At 50.4% G+C, this 12940-nt stretch overlaps 7 protein-coding genes and 1 non-coding gene across 8 annotated transcripts; 4 read left to right on the forward strand and 4 right to left on the reverse strand.

Moving 5' to 3' along the window:
• Nucleotides 1–8: 8 nt before the first annotated feature.
• Nucleotides 9–692, forward strand: ASPSYDRAFT_454160 (uncharacterized protein). The gene is made up of 3 exons (XM_040847036.1): nucleotides 9–223; nucleotides 292–567; nucleotides 621–692. Exons 1-2 carry the CDS (start codon nucleotides 106–108, stop codon nucleotides 489–491), a joined length of 318 nt encoding a protein of 105 aa, XP_040699057.1. The 5' UTR covers nucleotides 9–105; the 3' UTR covers nucleotides 492–567; nucleotides 621–692.
• Nucleotides 219–2132, forward strand: ASPSYDRAFT_454129 (NAD(P)H-dependent flavin oxidoreductase). Its single transcript, XM_040847033.1, has 4 exons — nucleotides 219–567; nucleotides 621–703; nucleotides 777–1508; nucleotides 1602–2132. The coding sequence occupies exons 1-4, from the start codon at nucleotides 525–527 to the stop codon at nucleotides 1743–1745; spliced, it is 1002 nt and encodes a 333-aa protein (XP_040699058.1). The 5' UTR covers nucleotides 219–524; the 3' UTR covers nucleotides 1746–2132.
• Nucleotides 2133–2518: 386 nt separating this feature from the next.
• Nucleotides 2519–4261, forward strand: ASPSYDRAFT_35041 (uncharacterized protein; the record flags this gene model as incomplete). Its single annotated transcript, XM_040845305.1, is given in 4 exon segments — nucleotides 2519–3653; nucleotides 3673–3695; nucleotides 4066–4124; nucleotides 4174–4261. 4 exon segments carry the CDS (start codon nucleotides 2519–2521, stop codon nucleotides 4259–4261), a joined length of 1305 nt encoding a protein of 434 aa, XP_040699059.1.
• Nucleotides 4262–4786: 525 nt separating this feature from the next.
• Nucleotides 4787–5356, reverse strand: ASPSYDRAFT_159609 (hydrophobin family protein; the record flags this gene model as incomplete). Its single annotated transcript, XM_040842840.1, has 3 exons — nucleotides 4787–4843; nucleotides 4896–4975; nucleotides 5029–5356. 3 exons carry the CDS (start codon nucleotides 5354–5356, stop codon nucleotides 4787–4789), a joined length of 465 nt encoding a protein of 154 aa, XP_040699060.1.
• A 1889-nt stretch (nucleotides 5357–7245) lies between these two features.
• ASPSYDRAFT_49430 (WW domain-containing protein) lies at nucleotides 7246–8685 on the reverse strand. The gene has a single exon (XM_040847828.1). The coding sequence runs from the start codon at nucleotides 8677–8679 to the stop codon at nucleotides 7651–7653; it is 1029 nt and encodes a 342-aa protein (XP_040699061.1). The 5' UTR covers nucleotides 8680–8685; the 3' UTR covers nucleotides 7246–7650.
• Nucleotides 8686–8857: 172 nt separating this feature from the next.
• ASPSYDRAFT_t120 lies at nucleotides 8858–8975 on the reverse strand. The gene has a single exon. It is a non-coding gene; the product is annotated as a tRNA-Ser (tRNA).
• An 868-nt stretch (nucleotides 8976–9843) lies between these two features.
• Nucleotides 9844–10575, forward strand: ASPSYDRAFT_159153 (ankyrin repeat domain-containing protein; the record flags this gene model as incomplete). Its single annotated transcript, XM_040842802.1, has 2 exons — nucleotides 9844–10063; nucleotides 10142–10575. The coding sequence occupies 2 exons, from the start codon at nucleotides 9844–9846 to the stop codon at nucleotides 10573–10575; spliced, it is 654 nt and encodes a 217-aa protein (XP_040699062.1).
• On the reverse strand, nucleotides 10424–12613 carry ASPSYDRAFT_454375 (putative ceramide glucosyltransferase). The gene is made up of 2 exons (XM_040847041.1): nucleotides 12352–12613; nucleotides 10424–12256 (listed from the first exon to the last, which is right to left on the reverse strand). The coding sequence occupies exons 1-2, from the start codon at nucleotides 12498–12500 to the stop codon at nucleotides 10720–10722; spliced, it is 1686 nt and encodes a 561-aa protein (XP_040699063.1). The 5' UTR covers nucleotides 12501–12613; the 3' UTR covers nucleotides 10424–10719.
• Between the last annotated feature and the right edge of the window lie 327 nt (nucleotides 12614–12940).

Genomic DNA, 12940 nt, shown 5'->3' on the forward strand with positions numbered 1-12940 from the left:
TCTATACTTGATTCCAACGTTCACCGTTTGCTGTAAGAACTGCCATCATTCACTGCCAATCCCCAAAGTGAAGGGGAACGGCGTCTCCGAGTGCACGCCGATCACATGCAAAAAGCTCCGTATAGCACCAACGCCAACAACCAAGTCAGCGCTGGGGTGTCAGGAACAATAAGTCTACGGCTAACCAATATAACTCAATTTTCAGAACGGTCTGGAATAAACAGTATGATCTGACACCATTCCCCGCGTGCCGACTGTTGAAGAGTAATCAATAAGTCGGGCCGACCTCAGCCAGGCAGACCTCGGCAATTCGTCGTCCCCCTCAGTCGCAACAACTCGCAGCAGCGGTCCGCGGTAGAAATCACCTGGCTGTCTCACTCTCACTCTCACTACATATACCGCACTTTTATCATATTGTTGTCGTTTCTGTCTCTTCTGCGAGCGTGTCTTTTTACGTTCTCTCTTTTCGCTCAACTTCACTAACATCCTGATCTATCCACTCTTTCTGTGAACTATTCGCAAGTATGGGCTTCGACACTGCTTTGACCAGGGCGCTGGGGATCCGAGGTAAGGCCGTCACTGCGTTTCACAATGACAAGGCTCAGATACTAATGGCGTAGTCCCCGTCGTCCAAGGTGGTATGCAATGGGTCGGATACGCCGAGCTCGCCTCCGCCGTCAGCAACGCTGGTGGTCTTGGGATCGTAAGTTGCAATCAACCAAGATAAAAACACTTCAGACGGAAAGACACGCTAACCAATATACCCATGGCCATAGCTCACTGCCCTCACCCAACCATCCCCGGAGGACCTGCGCAAGGAAATCCGCAGATGCCGCAGCATGACCAAGAACCCCTTCGGTGTGAACCTGACCCTTCTCCCAGCCCTCGTGCCGCCCGACTATGGCGCCTACGCCCAGGTGATCATCGACGAGGGCATCAAGATCGTTGAGACTGCAGGAAATAACCCGGGCCCTGTCATCAGGCAGCTCAAAGCCGCGGGCGTCACCATCCTCCACAAGTGCACGACTATCCGACACGCCAAGTCAGCTGTCAAGCTGGGCGTTGACTTCCTTTCGATCGATGGCTTCGAGTGCGCGGGCCACGTTGGCGAGCACGATATCACAAACTTCATCCTCCTGAACCGCGCGCGTCAGGATCTAGGTGGTGTGCCGTTTATCGCGTCTGGTGGATTCGCCGATGGGTACGGGCTAGGTGCGGCGCTGGCGTTGGGCGCCGAGGGTATCAACATGGGCACGCGGTTTATGTGTACGGTTGAGGCCCCGATTCACCAGAAAGTGAAGGAGGCCATCGTTAATGCGGAAGAGACGGATACGGCTCTTCTGATGAGGCGGTGGAAGAACACCTCGCGGTTGTTCAACAACGAGGTGACGAAGCAGGCGCTCAAGGTCGAGAAGGAGAGCACGTCTGGGGAGTTTGCTGATATTGCGCCGTATGTTAGTGGGAAGCGTGGGCGGGAGGTCTTCCTGAATGGTGATGTTAACTTTGGTGTATGTTTTTACCTTTCTCCCAACCCCCCTTGTCCTGGTCCGCGCCTAGTGCCGTTAAAGGAACGAAGCCCAGCTAACTTTTGTTGTTTGTAGGTGTGGACGGCTGGTCAGGTTATTGGTGTTATCCACGATATCCCTACCTGCGGAGATCTACTGACTCGGATTGAGAAGGAGGCAGCAGAAACGCTGAACAGGTCACAGTCGTTGTACAAGGCAACGCCGCAAAGCAAGCTCTAGATAGTTATTTTTTTCTTAGTTTCTTTTGTAGAGCTAGACTCGCATCCACTTGATGCAATATTATGCGAATATTTACTAAGGTGCCCTCCCTGCCGTAAGCATCATCCCTTGCGAAGCGTGTAGGATCAAGGGATACCAGCTTGAGCTCTGAGTACCTGCATTGTACACATGGGGATCGAGATATTTGGCACAGAGCTCGAGGTGCTGCATATTGCTGCAGCCAGCCAATATATGCGTGCTCCTTGCTCTACTTTGCGGCCGTAACTATGGCCGATGCTTTCATGTTTCTATACTCGTCGGAAGTTCGCCCAAGGGCAGCCCTATAGTTTCCTTGCATGGCACGAGCAACCTTGTCCTCGCCCCAAACAGCCCTTGCGTTGAATCGTGCGGATCTCAATGACAGACGCAAACAACACCAGTGGCGAGGTACTTAATTAGCATCTGGTGGATGAGGTCGAGACCAAGTCATCCAACATCCGCTGTCCCGAACTGCTCGTTTGGGATAGAGATGCAGAGTATCTACGGAGTCGACACTCCCATTGTTGAGGAGACCCAGTTCCAGCTCGAGGGAGAGTTTCGTGTTGCGGCGCCCTGGTCTCATGCAATGCAATGCAGTATTTAATCATAGATAAAGTCAATGAGACCATCCCCGCGTCGTTTAATCAAACCGCGAACAAAGCCCATATAAGACGTCGAGATCTCTCTACATTTACACTCAAATTCCCCCTCGCTCTCTCCATGTATACCATCACCAATTCGCAGACACTGGAGCAATGGCCCTTCCACCCACGGCTTCATCTGCATCGCCACCACCATCATCGTTATTTTCCTGTTTTCCTAGCTCATTCTCGTCCCTCTTCCTCTCGTGCATCCAGGCCCGCAAAAACAAGAAGGGCCGACATAGCCCTAATCCTCCTCTCAACACCACCACCAACAACAACAGAGCTTCCTGCAGCCATGCAGCAACAGCACGCAAATGTACATGCGCATACATATCCCCAGCAGACGCGATAACAGAAAAAGAACCAGATGCATTGCCAAGTCTCGACCCCAACCCCATCTCCATAACGCAAACGACGTCCATTCGCATCGTCGAGTCCGATTCCAGCTCCGACTACGACTCTAGGACGTCTCTCGACTCGGACTTGAATTCTGTCTCAGACTATGGGTGTGGATGCAGCAGTGAAGCACCAGAGCACGATCACTGTCATGATCATGATCACGAATACAAACAGTACACCTACGAAGACGACGAGAAACTATCGGCTCGACCTCTCCCGCCTCTTCCCACCACTATCACTACCACCACTACCACCACCCATGCACCACCGTCAAGGAAACACCCCGATATCAAAACCAGACTTATCGAGGAAACGATCCCTGAAGAAGACGAAGACGAGTACCTGCAGCAGCAGGAGTCACAGTCTCAGCCAGATGGTCAAAACCAAGATCCCAAGCAGAGCAAGCGCACCACAACAGGCAGCGGCCGCAAGTCAATGATCGAACTGTTTAATCTCTCATCGTCTCGGTCGGGCTCTTCGCCTGTGGCAACGGGTCCGGGCCTGTCGTTGTCGTTTTCGAATCTACATTTCAGATTCCCCTTGCCGCCTGCTTGGGGACAGCAGCAGCAGCAGCAGCATCGCCGGGATGATAATGAGGAAAATCAGGGCCAGAAGGCCGAAAGAAAAAGGCCGATGTCAATGTCTGCATTACCATCCTCAACGCCGTCAGGCGCCTCCGCAAAGAAGCAGGCTCGGGGTGTCTCTCTACACTCAGCCCTAACCCGCTCTCAACCCACCGAGGGCGAAAACACATCGACAGATACAACAACGACAACAAAAAAAGAGCGCCGGATGGGCACAATCGTCTTCCCGTATTTGGGACTACTCTCGCGCTCGGGGACTAACGGTAACAACCACAACAACAGGGGAAATACAAGCTCTGTATCAGGTAGGTCTCTTTTTTCCTAGGTATGGCGTATGGAGTTGCGGTTTGGACTTGGGCTGGGGCTGGGGCTGGAGACGGAGATGGAGGTGGGGCGCTGGGCTTTTTTCGGGCGATTTCCCAGCGTTGTGAACTCTTGAAGTGACAAGCTTTCTCTTCTGTATAACTATATATATATATTTTTAACTATCTATTACTTGGTTGGGCAATTGCTTGGGTTGGAGTGGCTAGGGTGGGTGGCTGGGGACGGGATTTGTATAAAACGGGTGGCTCGTTTACTTGATGTATTATATATGCACTCAATACGGAGTTTTGTGTATTTTATAATGTGATATAATATTATTACTATATGGCAAATATATCTATTGGGTACTAGTTATTTGGCTGGACTGTCTGGTTGATCATCCGAGTGTACTTCGGTGAGACGGTAGAGATGTAAGTCAACATAGACACAGCTTAGGCGGATGATAACTATAATGATTAGGCTGATTATGATTGTTATAGGTACATTGGTTAGTGAAATGTGGGATCCAGAAAAATGGTATGAGAAAGACACTTGGCCGTCTGGTTGAGTTAGCAGTCCAAGTGTGGGCGACCACGCACAAAACGGGTAAAGGGCTGTTCGCTACTATAAAGGGGAATAATTGATAGAGGACTGCTTAGGGCAAGGAGGTGGATTCAGGCCAAAAGGTCATTACTCATGAACCCAATGAAATTGAGCGTTCCTGAGTTTACGCTGAAAGCTTCACCAGGAGGCATGCAAGACTGGCGTGAGGCCAGTTAACTCGATCCAGAATTCGGTCTCGGACAATGAATACAGGTGGTTTACAGAACAATATAAGTAAAGCAAGAGCAAAGTCTAATTAAAGATAAATGCCATGGCCAAATACCAATGCATGAGACAATCCTGGAATAGTCTTCTTCTCGGTGGCAATGACAGGTTAAGGATACAAATATTGTCAAGAGGAATCCAAATGCAATCCTATAGAACAACAGACAAGCTAGAACCTACCACCGTCGCAAAGAAGGGGACGGGGAAACCACGCTTGCCATCCATAGAAAAGCTTCCAGCCCAAGCACACCCAGCATTGACGAGCTTAGAGAAGAGAACCAAGAGCAACGCAAGGAAGACCGACACCGATGAGGTCGCCGTTCTGTTGATGCGTTAGTGATACCACATTGCGCAAGCTTGGATATGATACGTACGGCCTCGGAGGGAGAGTTCTGGCAGCAAGCAATGTTCTGCTGGCAGTTCTTGTTGATGAGGTCCTGGACACCGATAAGAGCTGCAGCACGTTAGTGATTTTTCTTGCGTTAGGCAACATCTCAAGATACTCACCGGCAACGTTGAGCTTGGAGCAGCCCTTGAAGAGACCGAGACCCTCAGAACCGGAGCCCTGGCCGAGGAGGCCGCTCAGGGCACCAGCGAGGACACCCTGCTGCTCAGTGGTGGTGTCACCAGCGTAGGTGACCTCGTTACAGCAAGAGAGCTGAGCCTGGTCACCACACTTGGTGGAGGCCTGCTCGACAGTGGTGTCCTGGCTGACGGGGAAGCGGACGTTGCTGTTACCAGTGTTTCCGACACCGTTGCCAGAGGCCTGGCCGGGGGGAGCAGCCACGACGGAGGCGGCGCAAGCAGCAATGGCAGTAGCGATAGAGAACTTCATTGTGGCTGGGTAGAAGGGAAGATTTGTTGGTTTTTTTTTTTGGGAGAAGAGACTTTGGAACGAGAGACTGGATTGTCAACAGAGAGCGTGATGAGGAACAGAGAGGACAGCTGAAGTTGGCTCCCTTATATAGACGCCGGATGGGTGCTTTGTCTTCCCAGCTTTTACCAGAAACGCAAGCATGCCCTGGTTTAGGGAATGCCGTCCTCCGTTCGGGCTGCCCCTGTGGAATGCACCATGCAAGGACGGTAGAAAGTAGCTGATGAGCTTCCAACCTGCTGCTCGTCCTCCAGCGCCATGGCCTTTCAGCGGTGACCCAGTATGAGGTATGGATCAGCTCGTTGCTTCCCTCCGGCGGGTGGCGGTCACTGATTCAACAGACTCAAGCAGCGTTAACTCTCAATCGCCGTTCCATTCCCCGCTCTTGTTGTGTAGATCGTTATGCAAACAGTGACGGTTGGATTAGGGTTGCATCTCAGCATGACTATGCCATTCTTTCAGGGTCTCAGCTCCCCCGTTTGTGTAGTACCTACCTACGTAGTGTCATTCGTCAGGCCGAAAATATTCACGGGATTGCGTGACAAGCGCAGCACCAATTGCATCCTTGACAGCATCAGACGCACCCATCTCGTGTTGGTATGCAGGTGGCCTCAACATTCCTCGGAGCTTTGGTGGCCAGCCTCGAACGCCCAGCGTTTGTTGCTGCGTGCTCTGGCCTGCAAGGGGCGAACTGAAGCAAGAATCAAGACCAGCCCATGTGGGCGTCTGTCGCCCAGCGGACAATCTTTCATTTCCCGTCTCCTTGCGGAGGCAAGGGACTGCACGGTCTCCCCTAGAGATAATTTCCCAGGAAGGGAGGCAAAACCTTCTGCATGGAGATACTCCAGGCCTCATGGCGATCACTGACAATCTCAGTTTTGTTTATTTTTGTTGATCTCCAGCGAGAAGACGTGGATGGACAATTCGGAGTGTTGCTGGAGTCAGTTCGAAGAGCCTTGGAAGAGGCGTTGACTCACTCACCGGTCCTCCAGATTAACTCAAGCAAGGATCAATGATTAGCCACCGAATGCCTCAGGAATGAAGCTTTAAGTTCTCCATCGGTGGCTTGGAAGTAGATCGTGCACCTGGAAGTTGGTTTGCGGTTATCGTGTCCATCAGGCGCCGCGTCATGAAGTCATCAAGGCAATAAAATGCTCTCGAGGCTTGGCCAAGAAAACCCAGTAATCATCTGGGAAGCAAATTGGAACACATGCATGATGCATATTCTCAAAGACGCTCTTACAAAACAAAATGGATTGCGAGCATCGGAAGGTTTCGAGCTTTGGCTCGACGGGATCCCTGGAAGTCGAAATTTTGGGATACCCAACGTCCCTCGCAGAAACCTTCCTAAGAATCCTGTGGTTTTCTCAATAGGTCTGCATAGTGTACAGCACGTAGATAGTCACATATAGTGAATCCAGGTCTGCGAGAGTGACCGAGTCACAATTTCAGCCAATGTGTTTCTCACTTCCTGGCCCTTCATTCTACCCTATAACTCTAGTATTTGTATCTCGTGTAGAAATGTTTGTGGATATAGGCTTTAAGGTGGAAAACATAATATTGTTGCAGATAACCTCACTGATGTAGGAAGACGTATATGAGGATTGTTGAGGCTCTAGAGCTCACCAATTTGGAATATTGGGGTCTTTGAATATGAACTTGATACAGTTTTCTGCCTCGACCTTGATGCCGCGCTAGCAATTTATTGCGTTGTATGTCTCGGTAGGTGTTAGTGTCCATATGTTTTGTGATATACAGTTCAATATATATATCGGGACTCGAGTAGTGAAACTAGAAGGCTCAAATATATTTGACTACAACATTCACCATCGGGTAGAGTATAAACGACACGACTCGTTCTGTTTGCATTTTAATGGGTATGTATATCCTATACTAGCTCTGCCTCTCCTATGCTGCTTGCCGTTGGACCTCCCATAGAACTATTTGGGGGCCATGTATACTTTCCATAAACCGCTCGGCCCAGCACCTTCTCAATCCAGAGACGGTGTCAGGATTGGGCAGATGAAACTGCAATTTGGCAAGTTATAGCTTCGTAAAAGTCCTTATCCATTTGGTGGTAAAATTACAGGGCCAGCGTTGAGCCGCTCGCTTCTAATGCAATGATAATAATGCCATAAATACAGTGTGCCACAGTGCAAACGCCCCAACCTGTCGAGGTCTAATCCAGTAGGTATCTCAATGGAAAGCAGAACAGAGCCGAAAAGGCCAATGGAAAGAGAGCCAAAGAGAAAAAATCAGTCCCTTAACCAGGCTCTTCGTTTTTCTTCTTTCTTCTCCCTACGCTTGTCCTTGAACATCTTCAACTCCTTCTTGCTCAGCTTCTTCGCGCTCCGCTCTGCCCGCAGACTCCTCCCATCGTGGGAATTCGCCGCGGCGTCCACATCAAAGTATGCATACATTTGCCGCCGCGATTTGTTCTCATCATTGTGGTGTTCTGGATTCTGAGACTCCCCCTGCCATCGACCGGTAAAGCGATTAAATGCCCCGACCGCTTCGTAGTTACCCGGGTTCGCTGGCCCCAACCCCGCCTGGGTCTCTTCTTCCTGCTGTTCGTACTGCTGGGCATACGGAGCTGTTGGGTCATAATCACCGTGTATAGCAGGGTTGTATCCACCTAGCGGGGCAGAGACTTTCTCGGTTGAGTCTTCGGTGCCCGGGGCGGGTGGGATGGCTGGGGCTGGGGCTGGGGCTGCAGTCGGCACCCTGGGGTTCTCCCACTGTGATACTCGGGTATATCGGTTATAGAAGTAGTATGCTTGTGCGTTGGCATCCCAGACAGGCTCCCAGCCATCGTCCTCGCCCGGCGGAGCTTCGTTGGGCAGGGGAGGAGGGATCTCGTCTGGTAATGGTGGCGCATCTGATTCTTTTGTCTCCCCCTCTTCTTCGCCATCTTCCCTTGCTTCTTCTTCGTCTTCAGCATCATCTTTCTCTCGTGAGGTATTGTCTTCGCTCTCTTGTGATTCTTTTGAAATGTTTTCTTCCTGTTCTTGTTTTTCTGCCTCACTGGTCACTGTCGGGTCACTGCTTTGTCTAGTATTCTCTGGTGCCGGAGACGTAGAGCCAGCTGCGCCCTCTGGGGCGTCCTTGGTGTGACTCGCGGTCATTATGCTGTGGTTTATCGCGGATATTCTTGATAGGATAGATCGTGCTAAGGCTCCTCCGGAGTTGATGATGGCATGCGGAAGAGAGTCAGTGGGAATAATGTTGATCCGTGAATTTCGCAGCGTAAATTTATGACTAAGAGTAGCATATGCAAGCATCATTGGCTGTAGTTATGCCAACCAGGAAAGAGGCATCATGACATTATTATGCTGCTTGATAAAAAAACAAATACGCCGTGAAGAAGAATATGAGTCGAAGAACTCTAATGTTTACTTGCTGAAAAAAAAATTTAAATTAATAGTAATTATTAAAAAATAATAATAAAAATTTCTTAAAAAACGTCAGCGACCAGATTCGAACTGGCGCGGGCGAACCCAGTAGATAATCGAGCCTTATCCAAGGATGCTGGAGCAAAGGGCATTCGAATCTACCGCCTTAACCACTCGGCCACACTGACAATTTATATTCCGAGCTTTGCAATTAAAAATACACGAGGATTGGTCATAATACTCACTTATACTACACCCAAAATATTGCTCTCAAATTGCCATGATTTCCAGTCCTCCAGTAGGTGTAGTGGGTATAAGCCGACGCTAATGAGTAGTTGATAGACATATTATAGAGCAAGACACATAGATTCCACACCAGAGTCATATGTGCCGATTAGGTAGCTTGCTGCTGGATGGAAGTAAAAATGGGGGCTCGAATCAACCCGCTATAACGACCCCTCCAGTGCCCCTCCATTGGTCAATCCGCCAAATATTCACATGACCGCTCACAAAGATTCTCAGATCAAAGGTCAAACTGTGATATAGAGATATCTCACAGCAGCACCACGTTGAATACGAAAACAAACAGGTAAGCTGCTATTTTCTTTACCGCATGTTTTTTCATCACCCTCTTGGAACCCCAAGTCGTTTCGGTAGCGGGGTTGAAGTTTTTGACTTGGATGATAAAATCATGCACGAGCACATATATAAACGGGCTCATTTAATATGAGATTGGAACTGCTTTACTTTCGCCCGCCGGCTTTTTATCTCGCACTTTTCTTGAGATGAGTCCTCTTTGTTTGAAATCTTCAATGCTGCTTTTCGGCATCGTCACCGAATTATACATTCCTATCCTGTCTACAACCTTGCATTGAACCAATTTTATAAATGCATAAAATGACAGACTGAACCAACCAAGACTAACTATTCTATAGACCTCTACTCTAATTTTAATCACAATACAAACAAACCACCAGTATCAGCCCCATCTGAAAACCACAAAGGAACAGAGACTGCCATAAATCAACCCGACCTGAGTGCAAGAAAAGAAGCAAAATGCCCCTAGTAACACTCACTCCCGACGAGGTTGACGACCTGATCTACTCCGCACGGGTCGGTGACGCCGAGGCCGTCGAAACCGACCTCGCAACGCTAAGCTCGACATACAACGTCAAGCAGTCCGTCATCATCGCATCGGCAATCGACACGGCGCCCGAAGAAGAGGGCGGCAGTGGATGCTGTTTGCTGCACTATCCCGCTGCGAATGGAAACGCCGGTACGTATTTATCATTTATATTCCCCTTCCCTCCCCGCCCCTTCCCTGTCTCGCGTAGATACTAACCGGGTGATGTAGATATTCTCAAGAACCTCACCACCACGCTTATTTCGGCTCTGTCACCGACTGAACAGGCGCTGACAACCGATGAGGTCAAGGCTGTGGTTAACCGTCGCAACCACTCGGGTAACACGCCGCTGCACTGGGCAGCTCTCAACACGCATCTGGAGTGTGTGAAGCTCCTTGTGGATGCTGGTGCGGACGTCTCGATTAAGAATGAGGCCGGGCTGGATGCCATCTTTTTGGCGGAGAGGACAGACTGGAAGACCCAGGATGAGTCGAGCCAGAATCAGGGCCAGCCTGAAAGTGAAGAGGTCGATGAGGCAGAGGTTGGCGCTGATGCTGGTGCTGGCGATGCCGGACCTGTGTCGAAGGGGAGACAGGTGGTGGAATGGTTATTGGAGTTTGGAAACCCTGCAGAGGTGGAGGCTACCGGGACCGAGGAATCGTGACGAGATAGATAAAAGCAAAATGAGTTATGATAGTTTGTGTTTCTGTTTCTTTCCCTCTATTTCCTATTGGGATAGAAAGGTCTGGTATAGTATCTATAGACAGTTGATGAATTTCATGCCTCGTTATCATTTCTACATCCCTATTCATGCCTTCGGTTTCCTCTGCGGTCTGTGTCGACGCTCTGCACTTGATAGAACCGATGTACCTTCAGAGTAGGAGCCTTCGGCTTGAAAATCTTGACCACCCTGAATTTCATGTGCCTTCGTGTCGAGGCCAATACGGAACTGGCGATCACGCCATGTAACAGTCATGCCTCCCCAGATAGCCCACAACCAGATGGGGAGAGCAAGAGTTTCTCGCCCGAGCCACGCGGCAAGCCAGGACCGGAAACGCCGTCTTGTTGTGCCCCGAGGAGGACGCACAAACAGTGGCGTGTTCTTATCCCGTTCGACTGTCTTGCCGGAGTGAAGCATTATATATACTGTCCAATCGATGAGGTTCCATGTTACTATGCTGAGCCCAAAGAACGTGACGAAGGCTTTCCACGTCGAGAGGTCCTGAGCGGTGTCCAGACCCTTATCCTGGAGATACTGAGCTAACGCAGTAGTGAAGCCCCAGGCCCCGTACAACGAACATAATAGTGACTCTGTGCCGGGCTCAACCAAGGTCGCAAGCATCACAATGAACTTTCGAACGCGCAGCCACCGCACTCGTCGCGCTATGTAGGATCGAACGCTCATGTTTGCAATAGGTTGAAAAGCGAGATCTCCATAAACCAGTGCGTGCTTGCCCAGGCGTTTGCCATGCTCCTTCTCGTCGCGAACCTTGTTCTTCCAAAGCAGATCGCCGATCAAGTGGTCTTCACAGATATTGTCCGAGAAGTAGTCAATGCCTGGATTCAGTTGACGAGAGTTTTTCGGATCTGGGGCCGTAAGATAGTCGAGATGAGAGCGTCGGAACATATTTGACTTCCCAACAATACATGGTGCAATAAGAACCGTATTGATAGCGGTATACATCTTGGCATGGGACGACGAGAGAAACAACTCTTCCAGACGACCACCCCCCATGGCTAGAGCTCCTGGCAAGCGCCGGCTTCTCGTATCGTCTCCATTGGCGGCCGCGGCTCCATTCGTCTCCAACAAACGTCGCTCCTCCTTCAAGCTAGCAGCACCGGTAACATCCACAGCAACGGGAAGATGATGTACAAATTTATTCTCCTTGCCTGGACCTGCACCAAAACCGCACAATTTGTCCACCATGCGCCCGCAGACTCCCTTACCAACCCAGACATTGCAGTCCGCAATCCAAACGATATCGCCCTTTGCCTCTCTGTACGCGCGGGTCATGTTTCGAATCTTGGGGTTCGGCCCAAGATTGTACGTGGGTTCATGGTCAGGCTGGAGGAGCGGATCCTCTTCCTCAACGTAAACACGCCCATCAACGTGTGGGAAGTCCGCGACCAGTTTCTCCAGGGTTGCGTACGCCGGGTCGCTTCGGGAAGACACGCAAAGGCATACAGTAAGCTTGTCGCGGGGGTATTCTTGGCGAAACGTTGAGGCCAGGCAGTCGTACAGGTGCGGTTCGAGGCCTTTGACCGGTCGAATGACGGTGACATGGGGCGCGTCCGACGCGGTTGCTGAGTGGGATTTTTGAGGGCGTCTAAGACAGTGTTTCCATCTATGAGAGGGAGGCTTGATTAGCACCGCTCGTAAGTACACAATAAGCCGCCGACCCAACTCCAATGCGGAATTGGACGGTCAAGGAAGGAATACAATTTATAATATCCCAATGCGCACACCGTTGTCACCGTGGAATACCAGATCAAGCCTATCCACCCCAGCGCGACCGACCACTGGAGTCCGCCATGACGGGTGGCTGATCCAAAACCGACGGCGTCCGAAATCGACTGAAGCTTTATCATATGCGTAGGCGACGGGAATAGGACATTCTATGGGCTGGGCGGACGAGAGACGGCGGGGATGGGGGTGAGACAAAGTTGTTTGAGAGGGGAAGAGAACAGAAGAAGAGAGAAATACGGTCAGCTCCGCGGCATCTGACGCTTTTGTGTTATCTTTTTTTTCGGCGCAACAACAGCGATCATCACTGACTGATTCAATCTTATTATTTCTTATGCCCAGCACTAGCGGCCTATGGATCCGTCGGCATTCGGATGCGACGGATCATGTTGGAATCGGCTTGAGCGCAAATAATAAAACAGCTGGCTGGTGGTTTCGCTTCCACCCGGGGACCCGCTTTGAGTGAGGCTGGGAGATTGGGCATGTTTGGATCATGCAAGCTATTATTGTTTTCATTAGGGGCATGAGCGTGAAGGAAAAGAATGACCATGCGCTCAACACCAAT

Source organism: Aspergillus sydowii, assembly GCF_001890705.1.
Source record: "Aspergillus sydowii CBS 593.65 unplaced genomic scaffold ASPSYscaffold_12, whole genome shotgun sequence".
NCBI lineage: Eukaryota > Fungi > Ascomycota > Eurotiomycetes > Eurotiales > Aspergillaceae > Aspergillus > Aspergillus sydowii.